The 27,451-nt window shown below is 45.9% G+C and overlaps 1 protein-coding gene across 1 annotated transcript; it reads right to left on the reverse strand.

Annotated features, from left to right (window-relative positions):
* Positions 1–4: 4 nt before the first annotated feature.
* On the reverse strand, positions 5–25,366 carry KIF7 (kinesin family member 7). The gene is made up of 20 exons (XM_081964720.1): positions 25,091–25,366; positions 23,827–24,213; positions 21,987–22,187; positions 20,157–20,577; positions 17,846–18,377; positions 16,496–16,633; positions 15,480–15,677; positions 13,971–14,155; positions 12,829–12,938; positions 12,345–12,494; positions 11,222–11,424; positions 9,557–9,754; positions 8,031–8,156; positions 6,912–7,088; positions 6,036–6,251; positions 4,959–5,165; positions 4,147–4,345; positions 3,113–3,253; positions 166–1,689; positions 5–130 (listed from the first exon to the last, which is right to left on the reverse strand). Exons 2-19 carry the CDS (start codon positions 24,152–24,154, stop codon positions 1,319–1,321), a joined length of 4,101 nt encoding a protein of 1,366 aa, XP_081820846.1. The 5' UTR covers positions 24,155–24,213; positions 25,091–25,366; the 3' UTR covers positions 5–130; positions 166–1,318.
* Between the last annotated feature and the right edge of the window lie 2,085 nt (positions 25,367–27,451).

The raw sequence follows: 27,451 nt of genomic DNA on the forward strand, positions 1-27,451 counted from the left end.
AACTTTGCAATCCAAATCAGGATTCAGTCACCAAAAGTGATTGCTTGTGTGTGGCTGACAGTGATTCATTGCTGAGTTCCAAGAAGAGCAGGAATCAATTCTGTGTTTCAGGAGTCTCCAAGCTTGGGCCCTTTAAAACAAGTCAAAGGGCCCAAGCTTGGAGACCCCTGCTGTATTTTTTATAGGTTTTTTTAAAATAAGGGCTGTGCCACTGTATGGCCTTTGCAAGGTTTTGAGAGGAATGTCCAGAACCGAGAGCAGTGAAAGCAACCACTTTTAAATTGTTCTTTTGTAAAATAAATTAAGTTCTTTTGACAAGCCGGTTTTTCAAATGGCCGCTAAAGGTTTAGCGTATCTTAGGTTTCATGCTTAATTATTCCAAGGCTCTAACTTTGACTCAACCACACTTTTTGAAGTCCTAATCCTGAACCTGTTAGCTGTTATCTGGAGGGAAAGAAAAGTCAAACACCGCTTTAGTCAAGTTTATGATCAAACTTTCTCAAGGGCAAACTGTAGACAGATTTACAAAGAGCTAGGGTAGTTTATTGAAAGTACAGCCCAAGAAGCAACTTCATATATGTGCACATATTTGCAAAGAGATCAAATTTACTGTCCCTTTATTTGAACGGCTTTCGTTATGGGAAATCCAGATTTAATGGAAACAACCAGTTTCGTTGTAAAAGGCAACTATACAAAAGTAACAAAGCCAGCGAAGCCCAGGTAAAAGATCTGCGACATTCAACTGGGTTCATTCATTGCACTAAAGCAGAATGTGATTTATACAATCTGGAGATTGTACATGCTGGAAGGGATCTTCTCATCATCTCTCTGATTCACCAGTAGAGTGGTTTCCGATAAGACTGCTATCTAGCCTCCGTTTGAAGATCTCCATCGAAGGAGACCACCAACTTCTGAGGCAGTCTTTTCCATGATTGGACATTTTCTATCATTAGGAAAGCAACAATGAAAAATCTAAGGCAGAGGTATTCAACATTGACAACTTTAAGACTTGTGAACTTCCATGGCTGGCTGGGGAATTCTGGGAGTTGAAGTCTACAAGTCTTAAAAGTTGCCACGGTTGAACACTCCTGATCTATGATTTCTTGTCCTGTCTTCTGGAGCAATTCTGCCACACCTATGGGATAGTCCTTCAGGTTCAAGGTGGCTATTATGCATCCTTTAGTTAATCCAAGCTATCGTTTCTTCAGATTTTGCATAATGGATGCACCCACCTACTATCTTTTTGGTAATTTATGCGCAGTTATCTTCAGAAGGCGCTTATTCGCTTATTTTAGATGGAAGAGTCAACATCTCAGAACTAGAGTGGATTTTTTCTAACGTCAATGATTTCTGGATAAGACAACCCAGGGATGGAGTTCTGGCTGGCCCGGTGCAATTCTTTGCGGGATCTGGGATGCAAAGGAATATCCTTGGCTTGGTTAGATCTTAGGAGAAAATCTGTCTCCATTTGACGACAATCTTCCACTATCAAGTTATTGGCACTAGACAGGGAGCAGCGCCTCCAAGTGGACGGTAACGGCGTATGCACTAAGTCCTCTCTCTTTCTTTGATTCCTTTCTGAGGGCTCCAACTGCAAGGATGGTTCCAGCTGGCTATTTTTGGTAAAATCTTCATGTGTGCTGAGCGAACTAGGTCTGTCCCCAACTGCAAAGATGCTCCTCTCCGTACCTGTCGCGAGAAAATAATCTTTTAGTGAGAGGGATGGAACAACACGGTTGGAGTTAGTGCGGTGGCCTAGAGGTGGAGCTCTCACCCCAGAATCAGGAGGCTGTGAGTTCGATCTTAGGTAGAGGCAGATATTTCTTTCTCTGGGCACAGTGAGGCTACATCTGTGAACTCCGCATTGGTGACAAGAATGGCATCCAGCCAGTAAATATTCTAGCACCATTCAGTTGGCCCAACTCCACCCCGCAAGGGATTATGGGGTCGTTAAAAGACCAAAAAAAAATAGAACATGGTTGATCTATTCAGGAGGTACATTATATCAATTAGGCAAGTGGCAGGTAATGTTCAAAGCTGTGGTTTGGGTTTCACAAAGCCAGCTGCTTCGCATGCAGTAGAGCCGTTTTGAATATGCTGTACTTTTCGGAGTATAGGATGCACTTTTTCCCCTCTAAAAGAAGGGGTGCGTCTTATACACTGAATATGGCCATTTTTGGCCTCCCAAAACCCTGCCCCATAGGTCGCAGTTTTGGTAAAAACCGGCCCATTTTTCGCAAAAATGGGCCGTGTAGAGGGTTTGGGAGGCCTGCAGAGTGTTCCTGGGGAGGGCAAAAATGGGATATGTGGGGGGTTTGGGAGGCCAAAAACAGGCCTGTTTTTAGCAACAATGGGATGCACAGAGGGTTTGGGAGTCCTGCAGAGTGCTCCTGGGTGCCAGGGAGGGCAAAAACCATTTTTTTTCTTGTTTTCCTCTTCGAAATCTTGACGCGTCTTATACTCCACAGTGCATCTTATAGTCTGAAAAATATGGTACTTGAGAGATGTACCTAGGAGGCACATGGTATCAACTAGGCAAGTGGCAAGCAATGCTCAAACAAGCCAAGCTAATAAGGACAAAGACCAACAGGATCCATGTACTCAGACGTGATACCCCCATAGTGCTGTGAACTCTACGCAGGGCAACCTGCGTGTTTTGCTCCTAGTGCTTCTGGGACAGCATTGCCAGACACAGTTGGTGCCATGGCTCCTTTGCCAAGGTGCCTCTTGTTAGAGATCCTGAGTCCAAATGCATCCCATTCCCATTTGGGAGCATGACTAGATGAACTAATTCTACTTTACTGCAAGTCTACACTAACAGAACCTTGCGAGTCTGAAAGGACATTTCCCATCTCCTTTTAATGACTTGATCTTTCCGAAGTTTCTTTCTCTGACCATTAAACAACTGCAGATTCCTGTATCTTGTCTGATAGTTTCCTAGGCAGTATCTCTTCCTCTCTTTTCCCCCTAAGCCATTTATTCCATTTTATCAGGTTGCCTTCCTGCCCTCTTAGCTGAGCATTTCCTCCTGTCCTCAAGGCCATTTCCTCAGTCCTCTACCACCAGCAGAAAAGCAAAGGCAAAATTCACCACACCAGAAACCTGTCCTCACCTCCGCCGTGTCCCTCTGGCCGCTTTAACTTTTGGCTTAATTCCTCGTTTAGCCATTTGTAACGAGCCAATTCCTTTTCCAGCGTCTGGATCTTTTGTTCATACTGAAGCCTGCTGTTTGCCTGTCCTTCTTCTATATGTTCTGCAAAACGAGGGAGAAAATAAAATCTTGTTAAAAACACAAAAGATGGGGACAAACCATGGTGATAATTACTTGCACAGTAACAGAGACAACAACCCTTTTTTAAAAAAAAATCACAAAATTAAAAAGCAATAGCTGAAGGAACACAAAAGGAAACTTCCAAGTGTGTGCATATGAATACAGTTTATCTTAAGGATAAACATACATTTCTATATGCAATAGAATGTAAGAACAGGTAATAAATAATGAGTTTATTATGTCACAGTAGAGAATAGCACTTTAGTTGACCTGACTGATCTTTTAAAGGCTTCAGCAGGGTTGGGGGAGCACGAGAAATCCAGAGCTAAAGATTTATTTGCAAAGTTGGAAAAAAATCACTCCAGAAGAGAGAAATGACAACCTCTCCCTCACTGTTATCTGAGATGTCTGCATGGTTGGGTCCATATAGTCCCCTAAAGTCCAATTTTGATTAGAGGCTTAACTTTACCATTCCTTGTAAGGTTATTCAAAGATCTCTGCTGTTGTGTCAGTTTTTCAGCTAAATACGATTCTACAGATTCAATGGAAGAGGCCTTTCAGGTTTCCAAATCGGCAGGAGACAAGAATGGAATCCGTTTCTTATGTGGTATCAGTTTATATGCCTTAAGAAATACAGATGAGAAGCCATTGGCAGGGTTCATTTCAGATGGGAAGAAGGCGATTTTTTTCCCAATTCAAGAAGTCTCCAACAAAGCAGAATGGTTAATTAGGGCATGGCCACCACATATGTCTCCATCTCCCTTACAGCTCCAACTACAACAATTATTATATAGTATGTTTTTAGGAGAGGCAGTGCCACCAGTGATCAAATATGGATTTAACAGATCAGGATTGCTCCTGAGTCCTATTATTACCCCGACTCTGCTGGAGCAGGAGCTGAACGTCCTGCTCGTGTTCTTTCTGTTGCAAGGTCAGCTGACGGTCCATCTCCAGGCGCTGACGTTCCAGGGCCACCTCCAACCAAAACACCAGCTTTAGCTGCTCTTCCAGCTGCATTTCCAGTTCGGAAAATGCCACACTCTGTTTGTGCTGGTCTTCTCGCAAGGTCACCACCTGATCATTACAGGAATGTTTGGAAGATTTCAACTCATGGTGGTTATGACAAAGGCAACAGGCAGTTTCACGAAGCCAAACTCTACAACAGTTAACGCAGAACTGAACAGGTTGTCAATTTGCAAAGCATCCCTGGACTGCTCTTGAGTTGCCATAGGCAAGGGAGATGGGAAACTGACGAAGCAGCACGGCAGCCATAAACAGAAGCACATTCCAGGCATATCTTTCTCAAGGCTGTCTCCCAGGTTACCCACAGCAGTCGGAGGGGAAGTGATCTCTACAGCCCTGGAAAGTGCTCCGGTTGGAGAATGTGATTTATGACACACCCGGGGGGAGGGGGGAAAGGGTCATAATTGGGCTGTAAATTACAGGGGGTCAGAGCTGGCTTCACTTGGGTATGTGCCGACATATTGCTCCTAATAAATAACTGGATTTCTTTTGAAGCTTGGCTTGAGGCGCATGATTTAATTAGGGCATCTGTTGGAACTCTGACACAGATACACAGTGGTTTAATTAGCTAAAAGTTCTACAAAGCCAATTAAAGTGACATGTAAAGAGAGAAGTCTACAGTATCTCTGACATGCTTCTGAGCCACACATTATTGGACGCCTACCTTATCAAAGTATTTGCAAAGCAGTGCCCGGGTCTCGGAGGAAGAGAGGTAGCTGAGCTTTGCCATAAGGTTCATCTCACATTGGGAAAGAAGGCTGGCTGAGGATCTCAGAACTCGCTGTCTGCAAGTAATGGACTCGTTCTTATATTCTATGGCAGCATCCAGAGCTTCAATGGCTTCGTCCAACTGGAAAAGAATCCGCTCCTCCTAAAAACAGACCAACATCCCCCCCCCGAAATTATTTGATCCTCATGAGTGGTAAATTGATACTTCAGTCAATTGATTAGAATTCCAATCCTCATTTTATACACCCACCTATCCATGCACCTACCCACTCAGCCAGCCATCCATCCATCCATCCATCCATCCATCCATCCATCCATCCATCTATCCGTTCATCTATCATCTATCTCACCTATCCATCAGCTATGATATATCTCTTTCTTATCTGTCTGTCTTGTCTATCTTCTATCATCTATTAGCTATCTATCATGTATCAATCACTCATCTACCTACCTACCTACCTATATCTATGCCTTCCTTCCACCCTCCCTCCTTCCTTCCTATAATACAGTTACTGTTATGGCCACTGATAGAACAAAGGGAGATCATGTTCTAAAGTAAGGATTTCCAAACTTGGCAACTGTAAGATTTGGGGATTTCAACTTCCAGAATTCCCTAGCCAGCATGGATGGCTGAGGAATTCTGGAAGTTGAAGCCCACAAGTCTTACCATTGCCAAGTTTGGAGACTCCTGTTCCAAAGTATCACCAAGTCCCCAAATGATTGATATTCATGATTCAGTACAAACTCCAAGATATCTGATCCTCCTAATGATTACAATTTAAGTGTACTTGGTCATCTCAACCCAATCTTTTTCAAGGAATTGCTGTTGTGAGGATAAAACAAAGGGAAACCACCATACAGAATTATCTATATGGAGTGGCACGGCAAGTAGCACAGCATTTACCAACTTTCATGATGCTTCAACCAAACATGGATTTTACATCTGGGGTTTCTGTGTGTGTGCAATGGGATTGTTACCTGTTTTCAAAATAGAGCAACCAGATCTGCTTACCTCAGGTGACAGCAAGGTGCCCTGACGTAATTTCTCATCAATCTCCAACCTCTGCTTGAGCAACTGGTCCTTCTCCTGGCGCAAATTATTAATTTCTTGTCTTATGAGCTGCTGGTCCTGTGTGCTGCTGTGACAAAGCTGCCCACTCCTCTGGGTTAGCTCTTTCTCCAAGTACTCCAGACGGCTGGAGACACGAAGAATGTCATCATTCAGAGCCTGAGGCAGAGAGAGAAGAAAAAGATCTTAAGGCACATTCAGTGCCCAACAGTCAGAATTGGAGTCTGCAAATTTGCCAGACTTCAATAACTCATGGCAAGTAAATGTTTACTGAAAACAGATCAGGAAAGCAGAAGTAGAGAATGTCAACAGATCCCAGGAAGATACAACTGCTTCAAAGAGCTGCAGAGAGATGTTGTACTTACACCTCTCAATGTTCCGAAACTTCTTTCTGAAGTCAGGTCCAAACCATTGCACTGTGGTACCATTGGAATTGCCTAACCTTAAACATTCAGAGGTAGTTACCCCACATTTATATATCACTTCACATTGCTTTACAGCCCTCTCTAAGCAGTTTACAGAGTCAGCCTCTTGACCCCAACAATCCGGGTCCTCATTTTACCCACCTCGGAAGGATGGAAGGCTGAGCCAACCTTGAGCCCGGTGAGATTTGAACTGCCAAATTGCAGGCAGCCGGCGGTCAGCAGAAGTAGCTTGCAGTACTGCACTCTATCCACTGCGCTACTGCGGCTCTTCATTCTTCATTCGCTCAGCATCTTATCAAGTTATCCGTGTGACCATCTTTCGTTTAATCTTTCGTTTAATCTACTTTCTTAACCAAGGTTGATCGCTATGATGTAACTGAACAATTTTGCCCACCTGGCTAGACCGGAGTCTCTTGTTTTCCAGGTCATTCTTCTCCTGAAGGAGAGCTTCTTTTTTGGCGACGATGGCTTCTCTCTTGGTCAATTCATCTTCCAGCTCACCCAGGGCACGCCTCTGCTTGAGGATTTTTTCCATCTCTACATCCAACCACTTCTTCTGCTCTTCAATTTTCTGACAGACAAGCAGGAGGAAAAAAGAAACGAAGTTGTCCCAGTGACCAGGCATGCTAAACAATGTGTACGTTTTTACTGTCAACTGCCAAACAGAATTCCTACTCCAGAAATCCCCCCTATGGCAAGAAGAACCTCCAATGTTCTGCCTTTGGGGTTCATGGCTCATGATTTCCAATTAATTTCAGAAACCAGAGTAACTTTGGGACACTGTCTTTATTTATTTAATTTGAAATCAAATTCAAAATTCATTAAAATGAAATTTTACAAAAAAATGACAAATCTGAAAAACCATCCCCTAAATCCGTGAGGGTGAACCTATGGCACGCGTGTCGAAAGTGACACACAGAGCCATCTCTCCGGGCACACTAGCTGTCGCCCGTTGCTCTTTCGAGTTTCAGCACACACATGGGCACCGGCCAGGTGGTCTTCGCGCACACAGGAGTGCCGGAAACCGGAAGAGCAGCTTCCCGGTGTGCCCATGTGCACCTGGGAACTGCTCTTCCAGTTTCTGGCATTCCTTCCCCCAGTGTGTGCATACGCTCCCATTTCGGCACTCAGTGCCAAAAAGGTTCGCCAACACTGCCCTAAATACAGCCTCCCCTTTGCTTTCCATGGTGGCAGTCCCCTAGGGAAGAAATAAGTACAAGCCACCATTTTAAAGGCAGCATGTCTTTGGTAATGCAGACAGATCTATCTATGAGGTCTTCAGGAGTTGAGGATGACTTGATGGCATCCTGTAATTAATCAAACCATCCCTTCGGGGAAACATTGGAAGAATTCAAGATCAAAGTCACAACTATGTGCAGATGAGGATGTGTGCATCCCAATATCATTGTGCAAATAACACGATTGTCCCACTTGTGTCACGATGTTCGTTTTGTCCTGGGCTTTACTCGTGGCCCAGTTTCCTGCCAAGAAGCTCCTTGGCATCCGCCTTTACCTGCTGCTGTTCTAGGCTGATCATAGAGTCATTGCTGCCGCTCCTGTGCTTCCGCTGGTAGGCAGCCACCTCCTCCGTTTTGATCCTCAGAATTTTCTGATGCTGCTCGTGTTTCAGCTCCAACTCCTAAAGATGGAAGGAAGGAAATGCACAATTTAGCTACTGTTTGTGAATCTATTTAAAACAAGGGAGAACCACCTGGATCTTCTAGATAGCATATATTTATTTTATATATCTATTTATTGATATATTTATTTATTGTTCACCCATTTAATGGGCCCCATCCCAGTCTGGGTTCCTCAGGCCGGCTGGCAGAACCAAGTCTTCAGCGCCTTCTGGAAGTGTGTCAAAGTGGGGGCCATTCTAATCTCCACCGGAATGAGGTTCCAGAGAGAGGGAGCCACCATGGAGAAGGCCCCTCTTCTGGGTGCCCGCCAGGTGTATCTCCCTCGGGGACGGGACCCACAACATTCCCTCCCTCCCGCTCTAATGGGTTGGGTAGATGTGACGGGCAAGAAACGGTCCCTCAGATAACCTGGTCCCAAGCCATTTAAGGACTTTAAAGGTGACAAGCAGCACCTTGAATAGCACCTGGAAACAAATCGCCAACCAATGCAACTCCTGCAGGAGAGGTGATACTTGTGCACACGGGGGTCTGCAGAAAACTGTGCATGCTCCTGCATTTTGCACCAACTGGAGCTTCCAGATACTCTTCAAGGGCAGCCCCATGTAGACCATGTTGCAATAGTCAAGAAGTGACAAAGGCATGAGCGACTGTGAGTTAGGATATAGCTTCTGAACTATTTTTAATAATTCCTCAGGTCAAACTCCAACCATGACTACTGAAAACTGATCAGCATTTCAAAGTGGGAATCCTACATGTGAAGCCTCCATAGATGGGGAAAGCAGCAGATTCGGACAGTGAGGAGGTTGGGGAGGAACCTGGGCCAGTCCTGGAGTCTGGGGAAGGCTCTGATGAGGGCTCTGTGTCAGAGGCAGAGAGGGGGCCAGGGCCGTCTGACAGTTATCAGCTGCCTTCAGAGTCAGAGAACAGTGAGGCAGACGGTGTGCACATGTGCAGAGTTGCCAGATAAAGGGAACAACTAAGGAACAAGGGTTGCCTTGAGAGTAAGGCCACAAGTGGACGGTGAATGCCCCCTCCCATAGGGAATAAAAGAGGAGCGAAAGGGGAGTGGAGTTTGCAGGAGACAATTAGTTCATTCCTGCATTCTTGCCAAGTATTGCGACGTCTGAAAGATATCAGCCTGGCCACTCTCCAAGCCTGATAAAGGTCAGCGATTGTGAATTATTTTGAGAAACCATGGGCCAGGACCTTGCGGGAAAGGAATTCCACTGTAAATTAAATAAAAGGGGTTTATTGGGCCGAGGACTCGGCTTTGTGCTGCTGGGGAAGCCTAAGTCAGAACTGTCTGAGTGCTATTGCTAATAAAAGAAATACAATTCAAATACGATAGACAAGCACTGCTTTTCTCGCTTGAGTGCTTCTGGAGCCCAGCCATCTCTACCTTGACCCGATGCTGCCTCTTCTGCATCTCGGTTTCCAAACGTCGCTTCTGCTCCACTTCTTCCCGCAAACGCTTCTGGAGCTGGCCTTGCTGTTGCCGCATCAGCTGCACGCTCCTCTCCAGCTCCAGCAGGCGCTTCTCGTTTTGAGCAGAGAAGGAGGCCAGTCTCTCCGTCGCCCGCTTTTTCTCCTGCAGGATCTATCCCAAGCAAGAGAGACGACAGCAGGGAAAGTAGCAGAGGGTGGGACCAGACCAGTGGTGAGTCCCGGGAGCAGCAAGCGCCGTTCCGGTACGGTACTTCGGATGGCCCACCCGCCCGCCTGCCTTCCTTAGCTATATTGGATCCAACTGGGCCATTTGCGCATGTGCATGCAGCGTATGGCGCCTGCGTGAAGCTCCACAAAGGAGCAGCGGGAGCCTTCCGGGGGGTGGTTGCGCATGCATGCACATGGTGGACACCCGGCCCCGTCGCAGCGTACCGGTTGCGACGGGATCCTGAACCCACCACTGGACCAGACATGCAGCTCTGACAATGAATAGGAACAAGGGAACCATGTCCTCATGACAGGCAGTCCTTGACTTACAACAGTGACCGCTCAAAGTTCCTGAAAAAAGTGACTTGGGACCGTTTGTCACGTGACCGTCACAGCATCCCTGCGGTCACTTGATCAAAATTGGCAACAGACTCATTTATGTGACGGTTGCCGTGTCCCGGGGTCGTGTGATCCGCTTTTGTGACCTTCTGGCAAACAAAGTCAAGAGGGGGAGACGGATTCACTCAACCGCCATTCCATTGAGTTGACAACTGCAATGGTTCATTTAACGACAGTGGCGAGAAAGATCGTAACATGGGATAAAGCTCACTGAGCCAATGTTTCGCTTAGCAGCATAATTGCTGGGTTCGATTGTGGTCGTAAGTCGAAGATCGCCTGTACTTGTCTGCTCTTCCTTCTAAGCCTGAGGTGCCAGATGTTTCCAGCATCAGGCAGGGAAATGCATAATCTAGAATTTGCATGTGACATTTACATTTAAAAATTCAAACGACTCAGCCTTGGCTAAAAAAACAAGTCAGATTTGCGCTGGCACATATGACTACAAGCCACAACAGCTGGATGCCTTTAACATGCTAAACTAGAATAATTTAAACAATTTTACATTTATAAATAGTATAAATAGCATCACACAAATGAAAGCTAAATGTAAAGGTTCCCCTTGCACATATGTGCTACTCATTCCCGACTCTAGGGGGCGGTGCTTATCTCCATTTCAAAGCCTAAGAGCCAGCGTTGTCTGAAGATGTCTTCATGGTCATGTGGCCGGCATGACTAAATGAGGGAGGCGCATGGAGTGCTGTTACCTTCCTACCAAAAGTGGTTCCTATTTTTCTACTTGCATTTTTACGTGCTTTCGAACTTGCTAGGTTGGCAGAAGCTGGGACAAGTAACGGGAGCTCACTCCCTTATGCGGTGCTAGGGATTCGAACCGCTGAACTGCCGACCTTTCGACTGACAAGCTCAGTGTGTTAGCCACTGAGCCACCACGTCCCTTGTCACACAGATTATGCCATAACACCCAGTTGACAGTGGAGGTAGGTCTTTGCTCAACAATCTAAGCCATTTTGGCTTCAGAACCTATGATATATAATCTCCTTCTTTTCTAGGTTACCTTTGCTTTGCTCTGTGCGGCTTCCACTTTGCTGCGATATTCCTGGAGTTTCCATTTTTCGGCAGGGTCACGAGATTCTTTGCCTTCCAGCTCTCGCAACTGCCTCTGGCCATCATTTAGTTCCGTCCGTACCTGCTCGGCTTCCTGCTCCAAATGTTGGATTTTGTGCTGGTACTGTTTGTTCATGGCTTGAGCATGCTTGCCTGAAACAAATGGACTTATGTGACTGTTGTGGCCCGCCAGCAAAGCTGCTGGCAGATTCAGACAGTGAGGAGGTTGAGGAGGAACATGGGCCAGTCCAGGAGTCTGGGGAAGGCTCTGATGAGGCCTCTGTGTCGGAGGCAGAGATGAGACCAGGGCCATCTGACAGTTATCAGCTGCCTTTGGGATCTGATATCAGTGGGGCAGAAGAATAGCTGGAGCCTGTTCCATGTGCGCATGTGCAGAGCTGCGAGGAGAAGGGAACAGCTAAGGAACAAGGGTTGACTCGGGAGTAAAGCCACAGGTGGACAGTAAATGGCCCCACCCATTGGGAATAAAGAGGAGCAAAAGGGGAGTGGAGTTTGCAGGAGACCATTAGTTCAATTCATTAGGGTGAAAATCTCTTCCTGACTTCTTGCCAAGTAATTGCTGCTACAGCATGGTGTTTGGAAGATATCGGCCTGGCAGCTCTCCAAGCCTGATCAAGGTCTGTAGTTGTGAAATCTCATGGAAGACTGTTTGCCGGGACTTTGCTGGAGAGGAATTCACTTTAAACTAAATAAAAGAGGTTTTATCGGGACAAGGAGTCTGCTTCGTGCTCTTGGGAAACCTAAGTCAGAACAGTGACATAGAGAGAAGATCAGCCCACAAAGCTACCTCCTGAACAGAAAAGTTGGATATCAAATGAATTAGAAAGAAGGGGAAGAATTATGCTGAAAGATACAGCAAGCAAAGAAGAAAAAGGCAAAGTCTGATATTCCAAGTGAAAGTTCTGCTAGCTTTTTCCACAAGCAGTGAAGAAGAGAAACAGATGACCAGGGGAGGTAGGATTGTTGTAGAGGCCATGAAGAATGGCCTTGAAAAACAGGAGGAAAAGGATCAAGCATGAGTTGAATTCAACAACAGCTCAACAGCTCTGTACCTGTTTTAATGAGCTCTCCTATCAGGTCCTCTTTCATACGGATGTTGATGGCCAGCTCACGGATCTTCTGGTGGGCCTGGAGCAGCTGCCATTCTGAATCCTTGCCTGGAAAGCTCCCTCCTGGACTGCTCAGCTCTTGTTGCCTACCATCTGGGAAAGAAAATGTAAACGAGAATGGTTTGGTACAAAGTTATCACAATTAGGGTTGGAACCAGGGGTGAAATCCTCCCAGTTTGGCCAAACTGGCAGGGACGATTCGCATCGGTTCTCTGAACCAGCGACAAAAATCTTTGATGCCCCCCCCCCCATGCCCGCCTGCTTACTTTTTCCAACTCTTATCATTTTCTCCACATTTCTCTTGGGTGAGGATTCAGGACTTGGAGAAGGAGAGGAGTGTCTGAAATAACACGTTTATTCCAAGCATTGGGAATAAGCAGAATAAGCATTCCTGGGTGTTCTTGGCTTGGCTGAAAGTATGCCGTACCTTTAGATAGTTCCAAAGATTTCTCTTGTACTCCCTCTGGGGATTTTGAGTTGTATTTTTTATTCTTCTTGGTGGAAGCCTCCTCTTTGCTCCAGCTGTGGGTTCTGTTCCTACAAGAACACCCAGTTGTTGGGTTGAATGAAAACAAAGATCAATAAAGCAGAGGAGATAAGGAACACAATTGCAAATCCTAAATTGAGTCAACTTATACTTGCATGTTTCCATGCGATAACTGAAGGTGTTCTACAACAAACCTGAGAGATAAAAGACCGTAGTAAATTTCTGTGACTGGATTATATGTGGGGCTAAGGCAAAAAAAAAATCCAGTCGCAATGTATGGTTGTGAAGGTTGGACCATAAGAAAGGCTGAGCGCCAAAGAATGGAGGCCTTTGAACTCTGGTGCTGGAGAAGACTCCTGCGAGTCCCTTGGACTGCAAGGTGATCCAACCGGTCAGTCCTAGAGGAGATCCACCCTGACTGCTCTTCAGAAGGCCAGATCCTGAAGATGAATCTCAAATACTTTGGCCACCCAATGAGAAAGAGGGACTCCCTGGAGAAGAGCCTAATGCTGGGAAAGATTGAGGGCAAAAGGGGACCACAGAGAATGAGGTAGCTGGATGGAGTCACCAAAGCAGTCGGTATGAGCTTAAATGGACTCCAGAGGATGGGAGAGGACAGGTAGGCCTGGAAGAACGTTGTCCATGGCGTCTCGATGGGTCAGACACAACTTCGCAACTAACAACTAACACAACTAACAACAAAAAATCAAGGTCTCTTAATCCAAGAGACACAAGCATCATCCTTTGTAGATGCAATTTATAGCTTTGATTTGGACTTTCAATAAGAAGGCAATTTTATTGAAAGTCCCATCAGATCAGACTGGCTGATCAGGCTGAAGATGGGGATGAAACAGATGCTTGCAGAAAGTTTTCTCCTTTAAAAAAATAATTCAGAAAATGAAATCAGTATCTAGAATCAAGTAGGGGATTTCAATGGAATCAATGTTTCAAACTTGAAGCGACCATTTTGAATTCAATGCAGATGCTTCCAATTTTTTTAAAAAAGCCATATTTGAAACATTATGGATGCCACCAGACCCAAACAATCTACAGGAAGATTTAACGTATCACTCATGACTCACCTGTATTGCTGAAGGGACCAGCTTGGCCAACATCTATTCTCGTCTTCCAAAGATGAATCAAAAACATTGTCCAGTGTTTTCACTTGTGGCAGATCCTTTGTCCCCAGACTGTACATATTATCTCCAGAGAGACTCTGACTTCGAACCAACGAGTCTTCTCCATTGTGAGCTGTGACACTGTGGAGCTATTTAAAGGAAAATGTGCAATGAGGAAAAGGCTGCATGATGAGTCTAAGAATTTGCTTACAGCTCTAAGCTATTTCCCCACAAGAAGGTTTGCAGTTACTTATAGCTACTTAGATTGAATTTTAATTATCTTTTCTTTGCTTCTCTTTATCTATTTCCAAGGGTTTTCCCAGTTGCAATGTGTGGCTGTGAAAGTTGGACCATAAGAAAGGCTGAGTGCCAAAGAATTGAGGCCTTTGAACTATGGTGCTGGAGAAGACTCCTGTGAGTCCCTTGGACTGCAAGGGGATCCAACTGGTCAGTCCTAGAGGAGATCAACCCTGACTGCTCTTTAGAAGGCTAGATCCTAAGGAGGAAACTCAAGTACTTTGACCACCTAATGAGAAGGAAGGGCTCACTGGAGAAGAGCCTCATGCTGGGAATGATGGAGGGCAAAAGAAGAAGGGGACGACAGAGAAGGAGGTGGCTGGATGGAGTCACCGAAGCAGTCGGCGTGAGCTTAAATGGACTCCAGAGGATGGTAGAGGACAGGAAGGCATGGAGGAATGCTGCCCATGGGGTTGCAATGGATCAGACACAGCTTGGCAACTAACAACAATAACAACTTCCAGGGGAGGAAAATAACTGATTATACCACTAGTCAATCTCATTTTTGACCAGTAAATTGCACAAGACAAGGTGATGTAATTAGGTTAGGGTTTGGTGTGTTACGTGAACCTCCAAAATTGGGTGAATTGAGAAAACTATTACTAAGTTAAACATATAATGGGAATATAGTCAATGTGCCTCACTGACACCTCATTCTATTTTTGTTTTATTTTTGTGAGTAAAATGAGGACCCGGATTGTTGGGGGGCAATATGCTTACTCTGTAAACCACTTACAGGGGCCTGTAAAGCACTGTGAAGCAGTATAGAAGTCTAAGCGCTATGGCTATTAATTGTTTTATGATTTTAGAGTTGTAAGCCACCCAAGGTCAGTTGGTTAAGTTGGATGGCTACAGAAATCAAATCAATAAATACAAACTTTCAAGAAGGAGCTATCATCCTTTCCCCCCCCCCCCCAAGATTATTAGGTGATCGTGCACAGTACCTTCCAAATTCCTGAAGCATCACAAGAGTTTGGCATCCTTTCAAGAGATTTCACAAGTGTATGCAAAAACGTTCATTTGGACGTGTATGGCACCCTCTTCTAAAAGTGAGTTAGTTTAACTGGATGACGGTTGTGGGGTAGGAAGGGAGACACAGCCTCCGAGCTGTCTCCAATCCTAAGACCTAAGAAAAACGTAACTCCTGTTTGTAGGACAATGAAACAACTCACAAACCTTACTGTGGTTATTACAGGCGAGCTTGAGCCAGCGATGGGACTGATATGCGTCCACAGGAGCTGTGTGTGGCCTTTGGTCCAGCTGCACCAGGGAGACGCTCCCTAGCATTTCAGGGATGCCCAAATGGGGCATCTCCATCTTTAGGTGCTTCTGAAGTTCAGAGATGATGTCTTCCTGTTCTCGCAATTTGGCACCCTGAAAAAACATAACGTGAGACCAAATGTGACTCTTGATTGTTCCTATTGTCTGGTGTGTTCTGACCGAGGCTTCCCGAGAGCACGAAGCAAACTCCTGATTCCGACAAAAAAAAACCTTTTATTAATTGACTGTGAATTCTGCTCATTCACATCCAGCAAAGTCTTTCAAGGGAGGATTTACAACCACAGACCTTATCTGGCTTGGAGAGCTGCCAGGCCGATATCTGCAAAACCTGGCAAGGAGTCTCGGAAAGACACAATCCAATTAAGTGAAGTAATTGTCTCCTGCAAACTCCCCTCCCTTCTCGCTCCTCTTTTATTTCCAGGGGGGGCATTCATCATCTGGCCTTACTCCCAAGTCGACCCATGTTCTTTAGCTGTTTCCTTCATCTGGCAACTCTGGGAACAGGCTCCATCTGCCTCAGTGATGTCTGACTCTGGACACAGCTGATAACTGGCATACAGCTCTGGCCCCCTCTCTGCCTCTGACACAGAGCCCTCATCAGAGCCTTCCCCAGACTCCAGGACTGGCCCATGTTCCTCCCCAACCTCCTCACTGTCTGAATCTGCCGCCAGCTCTGCTGGTGGACCACAACATGAACTTTAGGATTCGAATGAAGCAAGGCAAGTACCACAAAAAGAAAGGCCTGGAACAGAATGGAGCTGTTGACCCAAACTCCAAAGATGGGTGACTTCCTTCTCCCAAATTGAGCTGAAAGAAGATGAATTCTAAGGGAGACCAAAGTGGAGAAAGAGAATCTGGCTGCAAAGATGAATGACAGGGATGAGAAGCTTTCCAACTTAACAAGGAGATACCTGTGCTTTGTATTGCTCCATAGCATCCTCAAGGGCTGTCAAGAAATCCTGGTTCTCTCTCTCTAAGTGTTCTACTTGCTCCTCCAGCCTCACCACCTCCTCCTTTCTCACCATTTCAGCTCCTCGTTGATGCCCCTCCTGAAGGAAAGAAGAGAAAAAGGAGGGAAAGGTGGGATCTTCTTCATGGGATCTTCAGAAGGTTCTTGGGTCAGCTCCCCAGCCAGACCAAAGAAGGAGCAGAGCATCCTTATAACCGACTCTCAGTATCCACCCATGAGATGCTATTGGCAGGAACAGCTCCATGACTTGTAACCTAAGGAAGGCTATTTAATTACACCTCCACCTTGAATGGTCCCCAAGAGCAAACAACAACAACAACACACACATCCAAAATCACCTATCATGTCACTTCTAAAGACTTCACAAGCATAATAGTCTCTGGCAGCTCTTTCAAAACCAGCCACAATTGGTTGGTTGCTGGCTGCTTATCTTTAAGACACTCAGGTAGGTAAGTAGGTACGTAGGTAGGTAAGTAGGTAGGCAGATGGAAGATAGATGATGATAGATATATACGATAGATAGATAGATAGATAGATAGATAGATAGATAGATAGATAGATAGATAGATAGATAGATAGATGATAGATGATAGATAGATAGATAGATGATAGATAGATGATAGTTGATAGATGATAGATAGATAGATGATAGATAGATAGATAGATAGATAGATAGATAGATAGATAGATAGATAGATAGATAGATAGATATGGATGGGATGGCAGGTGGATATAAATATACAGTAGACATAGATAAATATATAGGTTGATATAGACAGATATATAAAAATAAATAAATATAAACCAGAGTGTCTTAAAGATAAGCAGCAACCAACCAATTGTGGCTGGTTTTTAAAGATATAGAGATATATAGATATACACCAGTGGTGGGATTCAATTTTTTTTACTACCGGTTCTGTGGGGCATGGCATGGTGGGCGTGACTTGGCTTGGTGGGCATGGCAGGAGAAGGATACTGTAAAATCTCCATTCCCTCCCCACTCCAGGGAAAGGTTACTACAAAATCCCCATTTCCTCCCAACCAGCTGGGACTCGGGAGGCAGAGAATAGATGGGGGCAAGGCCAGCCAGAGGTGGTATTTACCAGTTCTCCGAACTACTCAAAACGTCAGCCACCGGTTCTCCAGAACTGGTCAGAACCTGCTGAATACCACCTCTGATCTAGACCTAACAGTTTGACCTCAGATGTTTCCTCCCTTGAACCAACTCCACTGCCTCTTTCCTCCCGCAAATGGGCCCCCTGCCCTTCGGTTGGGGGTTCCACCACAGTACCTGAGTCTTGGAATCGGAGGTTTTAGAGTGCGGCTCCTCAGCCGAAGTGCTTCCAATCCCGCTGTCTATGCCGGAGGTCAAGCTCGGCTCACCTGCCCCATTTTCCACCGCACAGAGCCATCCTTTCACCTGGAGGCCCTGCTCCTCTGTCAAGTTGCCCTCTCCTTGCAGTTCCATCAAGAGCTGATAGGCGGCATCTGTGCAAGTCCGGTAGTGGTTGCACTCTGCCCGTAAGCGGGCCCCGCTTCCCTCCAAGTGTCCCTTGATGGGCGCCACCTCCGATCGGCGGATGATGCGAGTTTCGGACCGGTGTCTCTGTTCCAAGGCCCTCTGGAGCTTCTTGAGACGCAGCTGTAGGGCTTCTACAGGCTCCACCTCCTTGCTGCAATTGACCACAGCCCAATTTTTGATATTCTGAGCCCACCTGGCGTAATTCAGGGTCGTCAGGCTCTCCTCAAAGTCGGAGGAGGAAGGGCTGACGCAGGCAATCATCACGGTTTTGGCGTTCCCACCTAAGGAGCCTTTCAGGATCCTAAAAACCAGAGCGGGGTCTCGTATTAGCAAGACTGAAGAAGAGCGGGAGGAATCGTGCTTAAAGAAGGAACAACGCGGCAGAGTTTTTTGTTTTGTTCTGGGTCATAAATAGCTTCTCAGGAAGGAAAAACCTATCGGAGGCTGCAAGTGAAAATAACGGTGGCATTGAAGTTCGTTATTTATGCAGTTCTTAGTTTCGAATCAATTTTATTTCAGGAAGCCGGCAGCCCAAATTGATGTAGTATCCTCATTTTAAAATCCAACCTTAAAGCTTTTTTTAAAAAAAGGAACACAGCCAACCACCCAGCTTTCAAAAGGAACGTGAAAACTACCGTATTTTTCAGAGTATAAGACGCACCAAGATTTTGAAGAAGCAAATTTTAAAAAAAGGGTTTGCACTCTGCAGAACTCCCCAAAACAGCCTTTTTTTTCAAAAAAAGGGGGGGCATGAATTGCCTTTAGGAGGCTTGCAGAGGGCTCCTGGGGGCTGGGGGGGGCAAAATTGATCAAAAAAGGCCCATTTTTGCTCATTTCTGCCTTCTCCAGCCCCTAGAGCACTCTATAAGCTCCCTAAAGGCTATGCACAGCCTTTTTGGTGAATCCTCGACTTACAAGAGTTAATTTACTGACTGTTCAAAGTTACAACGGCACTGAAAAAAAAGTGATTTATGACGGTTTTTCACTTAGAACTGTTGTGGCATCCCCATGATCACGTGATCAAAATTCAGACACTGGCCACTGACTCATAGTTACGGCAGTTGCAGTGTCCCGGGCTCCTGTGATCCTCTTTTGCGTCAATTCTGTCAATGGGGAAGCCAGATTCACTTAACAACCAGGTTACTAACTTAACAACTGCAGGAATTCATTAAACTGTGGCAGGAAGGTCGCAAAACGGGGGCAAAACTCGCTTAACAACAGAAACTTAGGGCTCAGTTGTGGTCAGGTTTATTACTACAGTCAAAGACCAGAACAAATAAAAACAATCAGGGATTTATCCAGTTAAAAATTCTAGAATAAAATAATAAATAGCGAGAGCACTTGGACTTATATACTGCTTTACATCCCTCTCTAAGGTTTACAGAGTCAGCATATTTGCCCCCAACAATCTGGGTCCTCATTCTACCCACCTCAGAAGGATGGAAGGCTGAGTCAACCTTGAGCCTGGTGAGATTTGAACTGCCAAATTGCAGGCAGCAGGCAGTCAGCAGAAATAGCCTGCAGTACTGCACTTTAACCACTGCGCCACCAGAGCTCATTTTAATAACAGATATTAAAATCCAGTCTGTCAGTTACACCTGGTCTAACTATACTATAATAACAATCCATAAACTGTGAGGCCCGGTGTCATTAAATACTAAAAAAAAATTGTTCTGGTCTCTTGTCTATAATAAATGTGATTTGATCTGATTTTGATTTGATTTGAATACAACCATTGCTTCAGCAAAGCCGAATAGAATAGAATAGAATAACAGAATTGGAAGGGACCTTGGAGGTCTTCTAGTCCAACCCCCTGCCTAGGCTTGAAACCCTACACCACTTCAGACAAATGGATATCCAACATCTTCTTAAAAATGTCCAGTGTTGGAGCATTCACAACTTCTGGAGGCAAGTTGTTCCACTGATTAATTGTTCTAACTGCTGGGAAATTTCTCCTTGGTTCTAAGTTGTTTCTCTCCTTGATTAGTTTCCACCCATGGCTTCGTGTTCTACTCTCAGGTGCTTTGGAGAATAGTTTTTAAGAGTACATCCTAACAGTGAGGAATCAGAAGGAAACTACCTGGTGATTTTGGAATCCCGATACGGGATGTGGCTGCTTTTCCGGCGGGGGTCTCCCAGGGCACTGATGACGTTGCCCAAGGCCAACAGGCTGGCATTGATCTGGATGCTCTCCTTCAGCCTCTCCCCAGTACATCCAGACTTCACCACCCGCTCAGAACCGGCCAGATCCACAAAGTGAAACTTGGACTTCAGAAGCTGCCCAGAGGTTGGTGCCACCAAAGTTTTCTCTGGGCAGGCGAAGCGAGCGAGGCAGTTGCTGCCCTGCCTTCGCGCCATGGTCACAGTGAAGATGGTGTGGGAACGGCTGGACTTCCGGTTGAGGTGGGTGCTTCCTGTGTGCTTGGCTGCGTTGCCCATTTCCAGAAGGCTCAGAACCTCATCCAGACCTTCAACTTCCGTTTCCTTCACCCCGTGCAGCACTGCAACAAGAGAAGGAAGGACAGAGACTGGGCTCTCTTGTTGTAATAGCAATAGCAATAGCACTCAGACTTATATACCACTTTATAGTACTTTACAGCCCTCTCTAAGCAGTTTTACAGAGTCAGCCTATTGTCCCCAACTATCTGGGTCCTCATTTTACCCACCTCAGAAAGATGGAAGGCTGAGTCAACCTTGAGCCTGGTGAGATTCAAACTGCCAAATTGCAGGCAGCCGGCAGTCAGCAGAAGTAGCCTGCAGTACAGGACTCTAACCACTGCGCCACCGAGGCTCTAATAAACCACGCTTTGTCTAATCGTGGTTTCAAAGATGCACCTGGTTAAAATTCGACTCAGAACATAGCAATCTTCATCCTAGATCAACATGAGAAAAGAAGCTGGTAAAAACCCAGCCAAGATGGTCGAGCCACAGCTAACAACAACCACGGTTGATATGAGGAGAGGATGCAGCTCTTGAACAAAGCAGGTGTGGATTCAAAACTTCTCTGCCCTTACTCTGTGGCTTCTTTGGCCTCATCAGTTCTATATTAGGGTAAATCACTGTGCAAAAATAGTGCTGCAACGTCTAGTTTCACAACACATCTTTGTGCTAAGGAAACAATAAAATTAGGAAAGAGAAGCCAAGTTGCTAATGTACTAAAACAAAACAGGCAATGTTTCCCAGAATTTTATATACTATTCTGGCCGCCATGATTTTTTTTTTTAAAAAGGGAGACAATAATGAAAGAAGTGGATAATACAGTACCGATAGTAACAGCTACCTTAGGTGCAACCCCGAAACAACTGCAGAACCACTTAAACCACCATCGGCATTGACAGAATCACCTTCAATCAATTGCAAAAGGCAGCTTTACTTAGAACAGCTTACATCCTGTGTTAATACCCTTAATATCAGCAAGTAGCAATATCTGCTATCTCTGGTCTTGGGGAAGGACTCCAAAGATGGATTCTAGTGCCAAATCCAATCTAAACATCTGGCTGACTGTGCAACCAACCATAGCAGCAAAACAACACATAGAGGAAAATAACAAAAAAAGAGAGGGGAATAGCTACAACAGTTTCCAAAAATCTTACTGGACGATCGAACACTTAGCAAGAGACAGATGTTGAAACCTACTTCTCTGGCCCCAAACTTTGAGCAGCAAACTGTGCTATCAAACTCTTACTACAAAGGAGGAAGAACACATGTCCTAAGGCAGGGGTGTCCAAACTTGGGAACTTTAAGACTTGTGGACTTCAACTCCCAGAATTCTCCAGCCAGCTGGTTGGGGAATTCTGGGAGTTGAAGTCCACAAGTCTTAAAGTTCCCAAGTTTGGACACCCCTGTCCTAAGGGATTCCTTATGGAGGAAAGGTGGGGGGAGAGGGAGAAAAGAGTCCTTTGGCTTATACCCATATTCCCCCTGTCATCTTCCCATATCTGGATGTCCTTGCTGGCTGTGTCCACCTGCAACAAGTCTCGGAACTCCTCCTTGTACACTTCCAGGTAAGAGACACGGACAGTGTAGTTGAGCAGATCGTTCTCATCCATCAGCTTGAAGGCCTCAGCCATGGCACGAGGGATGATGCCCTGCTCATCCTCATTGATGGAAGCTGGATGGGAGAAATGGAGTTATCAGAGGCACTGGCTGCAAGGCGGATGCATCCCCTTCGTAAGGGAAATGGACTGATGCCACTGACACACACACACACATCTACACACACACTCGCATTTCCACCAAAGGTAGACCTCCTAACAAAGGCACGTAGGTTTGGCAATGCTTTGAAGAAAGCATATTACACAGGTTGGATATCTCTATCTCTATCTATCTATCTATCTATCCATCTATCCATCTATCTATCTATATATCTAAGCAGTGCATACATTAATAATAAAATGAGTGTTTTCAGGGTTCTTTTCAACAAACTAATGGAGGGAGGGAAGAAGAGAGGAAGGAAGGAAGGAAGGAAGAAAGAAAGGAGAGAGGGAAGGAAGGGAAGGGAGGGGTGGTGAAGGAGGGAAGAAGGAAGGAGGGAGAGAGGGAAGGAAGGAAGGGAGGGGATGGATGGTGGAGGAGGGAGGGTTGGTGAAGGAAGGGAAGGGAGGGATGGTGAAGGAAGGGAAGTGAGGGATGGTGAAGGAGGGAAGAAGGAAGGAGGGAGGAAAGGAAGGAAGGGGAGGGAGGGTTGGCGAAGGAGGGAAGGAGGAAGGAAGGAAGGAAGGAAGGAAGGAAGGAAGGAAGGAAGGAAGGAAGGAAGGAAGGAAGGAAGGAAGGAAGGAAGGAAGGAAGGAAGGTAGGTAGGTAGGTAGGTAGGTAGGTAGGTAGGTAGGTAGGTAGGTAGGAAGGTCATGGTTGTCCCAAAGGTGCTTTTTCAAGAGACAACTGGACTTTCTGGCTTTTCAGCTGTTCCGAGCTGTAGAAGCTTTTTGGATGAGAAGCAAAACGTTTTCAAAGAAAAACTAGAAAGTCCAGTTGCCTCATGAAAAAGCACCTTTGGGGTAAGCCCTCGACTTACAGCAGTTCATTTAGTGACCATTCAAAGTTACAACGGCACTGAAAAAAGTAACTTATGACTGTTTTTCTACAGTTACGACCCTTGCAGCGTTCCCATGGTCACAGGATCAAAAATCAAAATCCAAATGCTTGGCAACTGACTCATATTTATAGTTATGACAGTTGCAGGGTCCCAGGCTCACGTGTCACCTTTTTCAGTCTTCTGACAAGCAAAGGCCAGATTCAGTTAACAACGGTGTTACTAACTTAACAAGTGCAGTGATTCACTTAAAGACTGTGCCAATAAAAATCGTTAAAATGTGGCAAAATTCAACTTTACAACTTGGCAACAGACGTTTTGGGCTCGCTTGTACTCGTAGGCACAGGACGACCTGTATTCATGCCTTCTAAAATAAGAGAGACATTAAAGGACCTAATTCATGCAAAAAAAAAAAAAACCCTGGGAACCAGAGGTGGTATTCAGCAGGTTCTGACCAATTCTGGAGAACCGGTAGCGGAAATTTTGAGTAGTTTGGAGAACCGGTAAATCCCACCTCTGGCTGGCCTCGCCCCCATCTATTCTCTGCCTCCCGAGTCCCAGCTGATCGGGAGGAAATGGGGATTTTGCAGTAATCTTTCCCTGGAGTGGGGAGGGAATGGAGATTTTACAGTATCCTTCCCCTGCCCTGCCCACCAAGCCACACCCACAGAACCGGTAGTAAAAAAAAAAGTGAATTCCACCACTGCAGGGAACTTACAGAGACGTGATTCTCCAATGGTGTAGGTCTTCCCCGAGCCCGTCTGGCCGTAAGCGAAGACAGTGACATTAAATCCTTCCAGGAATGCTTCCACCAGCGGTTGGATACAGGTGGCATACACAGACACCTGGTCTGATATTTCGGTGAAGATTGTGTCGAACTGGAAATGCCGGGTGTGGCCCAAAGTCACTTCTTTCTTCTCAGGGTCTCCCCGGAGGCAGATCTGGTGCCCGTGTAACTGTTCCTTGGGCAACAATGGCCGAATGCGCACGGCTACCCTGACTGGGGTCTCTTCCATCAAGGGCTGGGTCTTGGCTTTCAGACCCATGACTGGCAAGGGCAGGAAGTCAGGAGAGACACAAGCCAAAAGAAGGTAGCATCTTTCTGCTAGGAGAAGAAAGGTAATAATAACAGAATAACAGAGTTGGAAGGGACCTTGTATGTCATCTAGTCCAAACCCTCCCACCCACTCAAGCAGGAGACCCTAAACCATTTCTGACAGATGGCAGTCCAGTCTCTTCTTGAAAGCTTCCAGTGATGAAGCTCCCACAACTTCCGAAGGCAACTTCTGTTCCATGGGTTGATTGCTCTCACTGTCAGAAAATTTCTCCTTATTTCCAGGTTGAATCTCTCCTTGGTCAGTTTCCATCCATTATTCTTTGTCTAGCCTTATCTGGGGGGCTTTGGAAAATAGCTTGACCCTCCTTCCTCTCTGTGGCAGCCCCTCAAATACTGGAAGACTGCTATTATGTCTCCCCTGGTCCTTCTCTTCACTAGACTAGCCATGCCCGGTTCCTGCAACCGTTCATCATATATTTTAGTCTCCCGTCCCCTAATCATCCTGGCTGCTCTTCTCTGCACTTTTTCTAGAGTCTCAACATCTTTTTTATAGTGTGGTGACCAAAACTGGATGCAATACTCTAGGTGTGGTCTTACCAAGGCTTTACAGAGTGGTATTAGTACCTCACATAGGTCTAGAAGAGGGAGCTGTGTAGGCAGCTCCTTGGCTCTTCTGGACTAGTCCCATGACATTCCCATGACTTAAGAGGGAGATGGAGCCAGAAGAGAAGGTGGGACCTGCAGCATCCCCTGTCCCAAGGATGGGAACTGTGACCAAGGCTGCTCCTAAAGTAGAAGCTGGTCTTTTAGATCCACCTCTTGGTTCCTTCCACTCCCTTTCCAGGGGCAAACAACGAGTCCTCTCCATCCGTTCAGAGGCATCCTGTATCCAAAAAGGGGGAGCCGCCTCTCTATTCCGACTCACCTTACGCTGTCTCCTCCTTGCGAACCAAGACCTCCCCAAATCCTGGGATAGCCGGCGCCGAGCGATGGCGTCAAGGGGCGGCTCCTTCACCCCCTCCCCCGTCCGAGGAAGACTGGGGGGAGGAAGGGGGGAGAAGAAAGAAGAGGGGAGATTCTGGATCCGCGGCTCCAGGACGCGCCGCTCTTTCTGGGAAGAAGATCAAGCGGCGGCTGCTCTCTGCAGAGCCGGACCGCAAGGCGCATCTTTGGAAGCAAACAAGAACCGTTTGAGTTTTTCCAGATGTTGGCGAACTACAGTTCCCAGCAGCTCCGATGGAAAAGCATGCCGGGAACGGTCCTGTATCCACATCTGGGAGGGGGAATGGGAAGGCGGTGAGGAAGCCGCCTCCTTGGAAAGGAGGCGCATCCTCTTTGAGGGCGAACGCGGGGTGGACGCAGCCTGGCTTTGCTGTTAACTCCGGGAGAAAAATTCTCTCGGGCGATCTGGGTTTCCCACCCACCCACCCATCCCACTTCGGTGTAAACTTGTCCTTCCCGCAGCCTGGGACGCATCAGCAGCAGCCTCTTTTGAGTGGAAGAGTTTTAGGAGGCGGTCTCTTACCATTGTAGGCGAACGGCAGCTTTAATTGTGAATACTTTGTTCGGACTTCTGGAAAGTCTTGCCGCGTGGTCCTTCTAGGGACCCCGAAATCCGCAGGGAAGAGGATCGGGCGCGGGGAAGGGAATTGGACTGAACGGAAGAAAAAGAAACTTTTGATTTTATTGTGAAATGCGCGCCAGAAAGACGGAGGGAATTCTCCAGGCGCCTCTGCTTTTTAGGAGCTAAATCCTGGTGGGTTGTTTTTTTCAATGGCTGGAGACTGCTCCAACACTGGACGTTTTTAAGAAGAGATTGGGTCACTATTTGTCTGAAGTGGTGCAGGGTTTCCTGCCTAAGCAGGGGGTTGGACTAGAAGACCTCCAAGGTCCCTTTCAACTCTGTTATTCTATTCCATTCTAAGTGCACTCCTTTTTCAAACCCACGAGGAAGGGGGATCTGTTGCTCCACACTTAGAAAGCAGTGGCAGAGGAGGTACACGCTGGGCCCTTTTTGATTCAGTTTTAAAAATTAGCAAAATTCCTTCAATAAGTCACGATCAGACAGGCTTAGCCAATAGACCATGGATGGTGTGGGAACCTGGCCTTGCTCCTTAAAAAGGAGGAGGAGAAAACAGACATACCAACGCATGTTTAAGGAGTTGTGGCTTTCTTAGTAAACCTTTTACAAGTTTATTTTGGAAATAATGTGATTTCAAAACCAGAAAGATAGCGCAGTGAAGCTGTGTTCTTATCCTGCTTAACTCAAACTGTGATGGAAACAGCATTGTACAAAGGAGATGGGCTAATGCAATAACTAGGTTAATCGTAACACCACCAGTGTCTAGAAAAAGAAAACAGAAAACTAGCTGTCCAGTGGAGCGTTCATCAACCCCTCTCCCCTTACAAAAATTTCTATTTTCTATTTCTTCTAGGGAAAAAAAATGTTTTGATTTCAGTCACCATGGATTAGGAATCAACAATCACTTGAAAGCACCAAAATAATAATAATTAAAAATCCATCAATATCCAACCATGGCACAAACATCCTGAGAGTCTCTTTTCCTCTGTTATGTCTCCCTGATGTTATGTTTATCTCATTCTCAACCCATACATAAGGCAGTTTCAGCCACCCACAACTATATTGCTAAGATGTCTCTTGACACTATTTAAAGGCAACTTCAAGGTATGCAAAATCCATCTATGGAGATTCTCAGATATCCAGGTCATGGTTGTCCCAAAAGTGCTCCCCCACCCACAGGCAAATGAACTTTCTTGTTTTTCTTTGAAGATGTTTCACTTCTCATCCAAGAAGCTTCTTCAGCTCTGACTGGATGGTGGGGGAATGGAAAGATTTATATTCCTTGCAGACAGCTGGTCATTTGCATCCTTTTTAGAGAATCATTGAGGCCGCTTGGAGGTTTCTCTGCATCTTCAGGGTCAGCCGAGTAGTGGAAATGGGTGTGGAGCCTTCTTAGAACTGCTGAAAAGATTGTGTTGTTAGGCTTAGTCACTAATCATCCTGGAAGGAAGTCAGAGGATGGCATCAGCTGCCCCTCGCAGAGCAAGATAAGGGGAGTCGATTTGACACTGGCATAGTTTTGTGCCAACTCAAGAGTGGGCAAATAGCTCTTCAGCTCAGCAGTCTACTGGTCTAGTGGTTAAGGCATCAGGCTAGAAAGCAGGAAACTATAAGTTCTAGCCCTGCCTTAGCCATGAAAACTAACTGGGTGACTTTGGGGCAATCATCAGGAGCCTGTGAATTCTAGACGTATCTTAGCTATGG

The sequence above is a fragment of the Natrix helvetica genome (assembly GCF_964273705.1).
Source record: "Natrix helvetica genome assembly, chromosome: 12".
In the NCBI taxonomy this organism is placed as follows: Eukaryota; Metazoa; Chordata; class Lepidosauria; order Squamata; family Natricidae; genus Natrix; species Natrix helvetica.

Excerpts from the sequence above, each read along its gene's own strand:
- KIF7 (XM_081964720.1), bottom strand. The coding sequence starts at position 24,154 with ATGGGTCTGAAAGCCAAGACCCAGCCCTTGATGGAAGAGACCCCAGTC. Across the intron at positions 14,156-15,479 it reads CCTGTAATAACCACAGTAAG|CTCCACAGTGTCACAGCTCA; the intron begins GTTTGTGAGTTG and ends TCCTTTAAATAG. Across the intron at positions 4,346-4,958 it reads TTTGCAAATACTTTGATAAG|GTGGTGACCTTGCGAGAAGA; the intron begins GTAGGCGTCCAA and ends TGTAATGATCAG.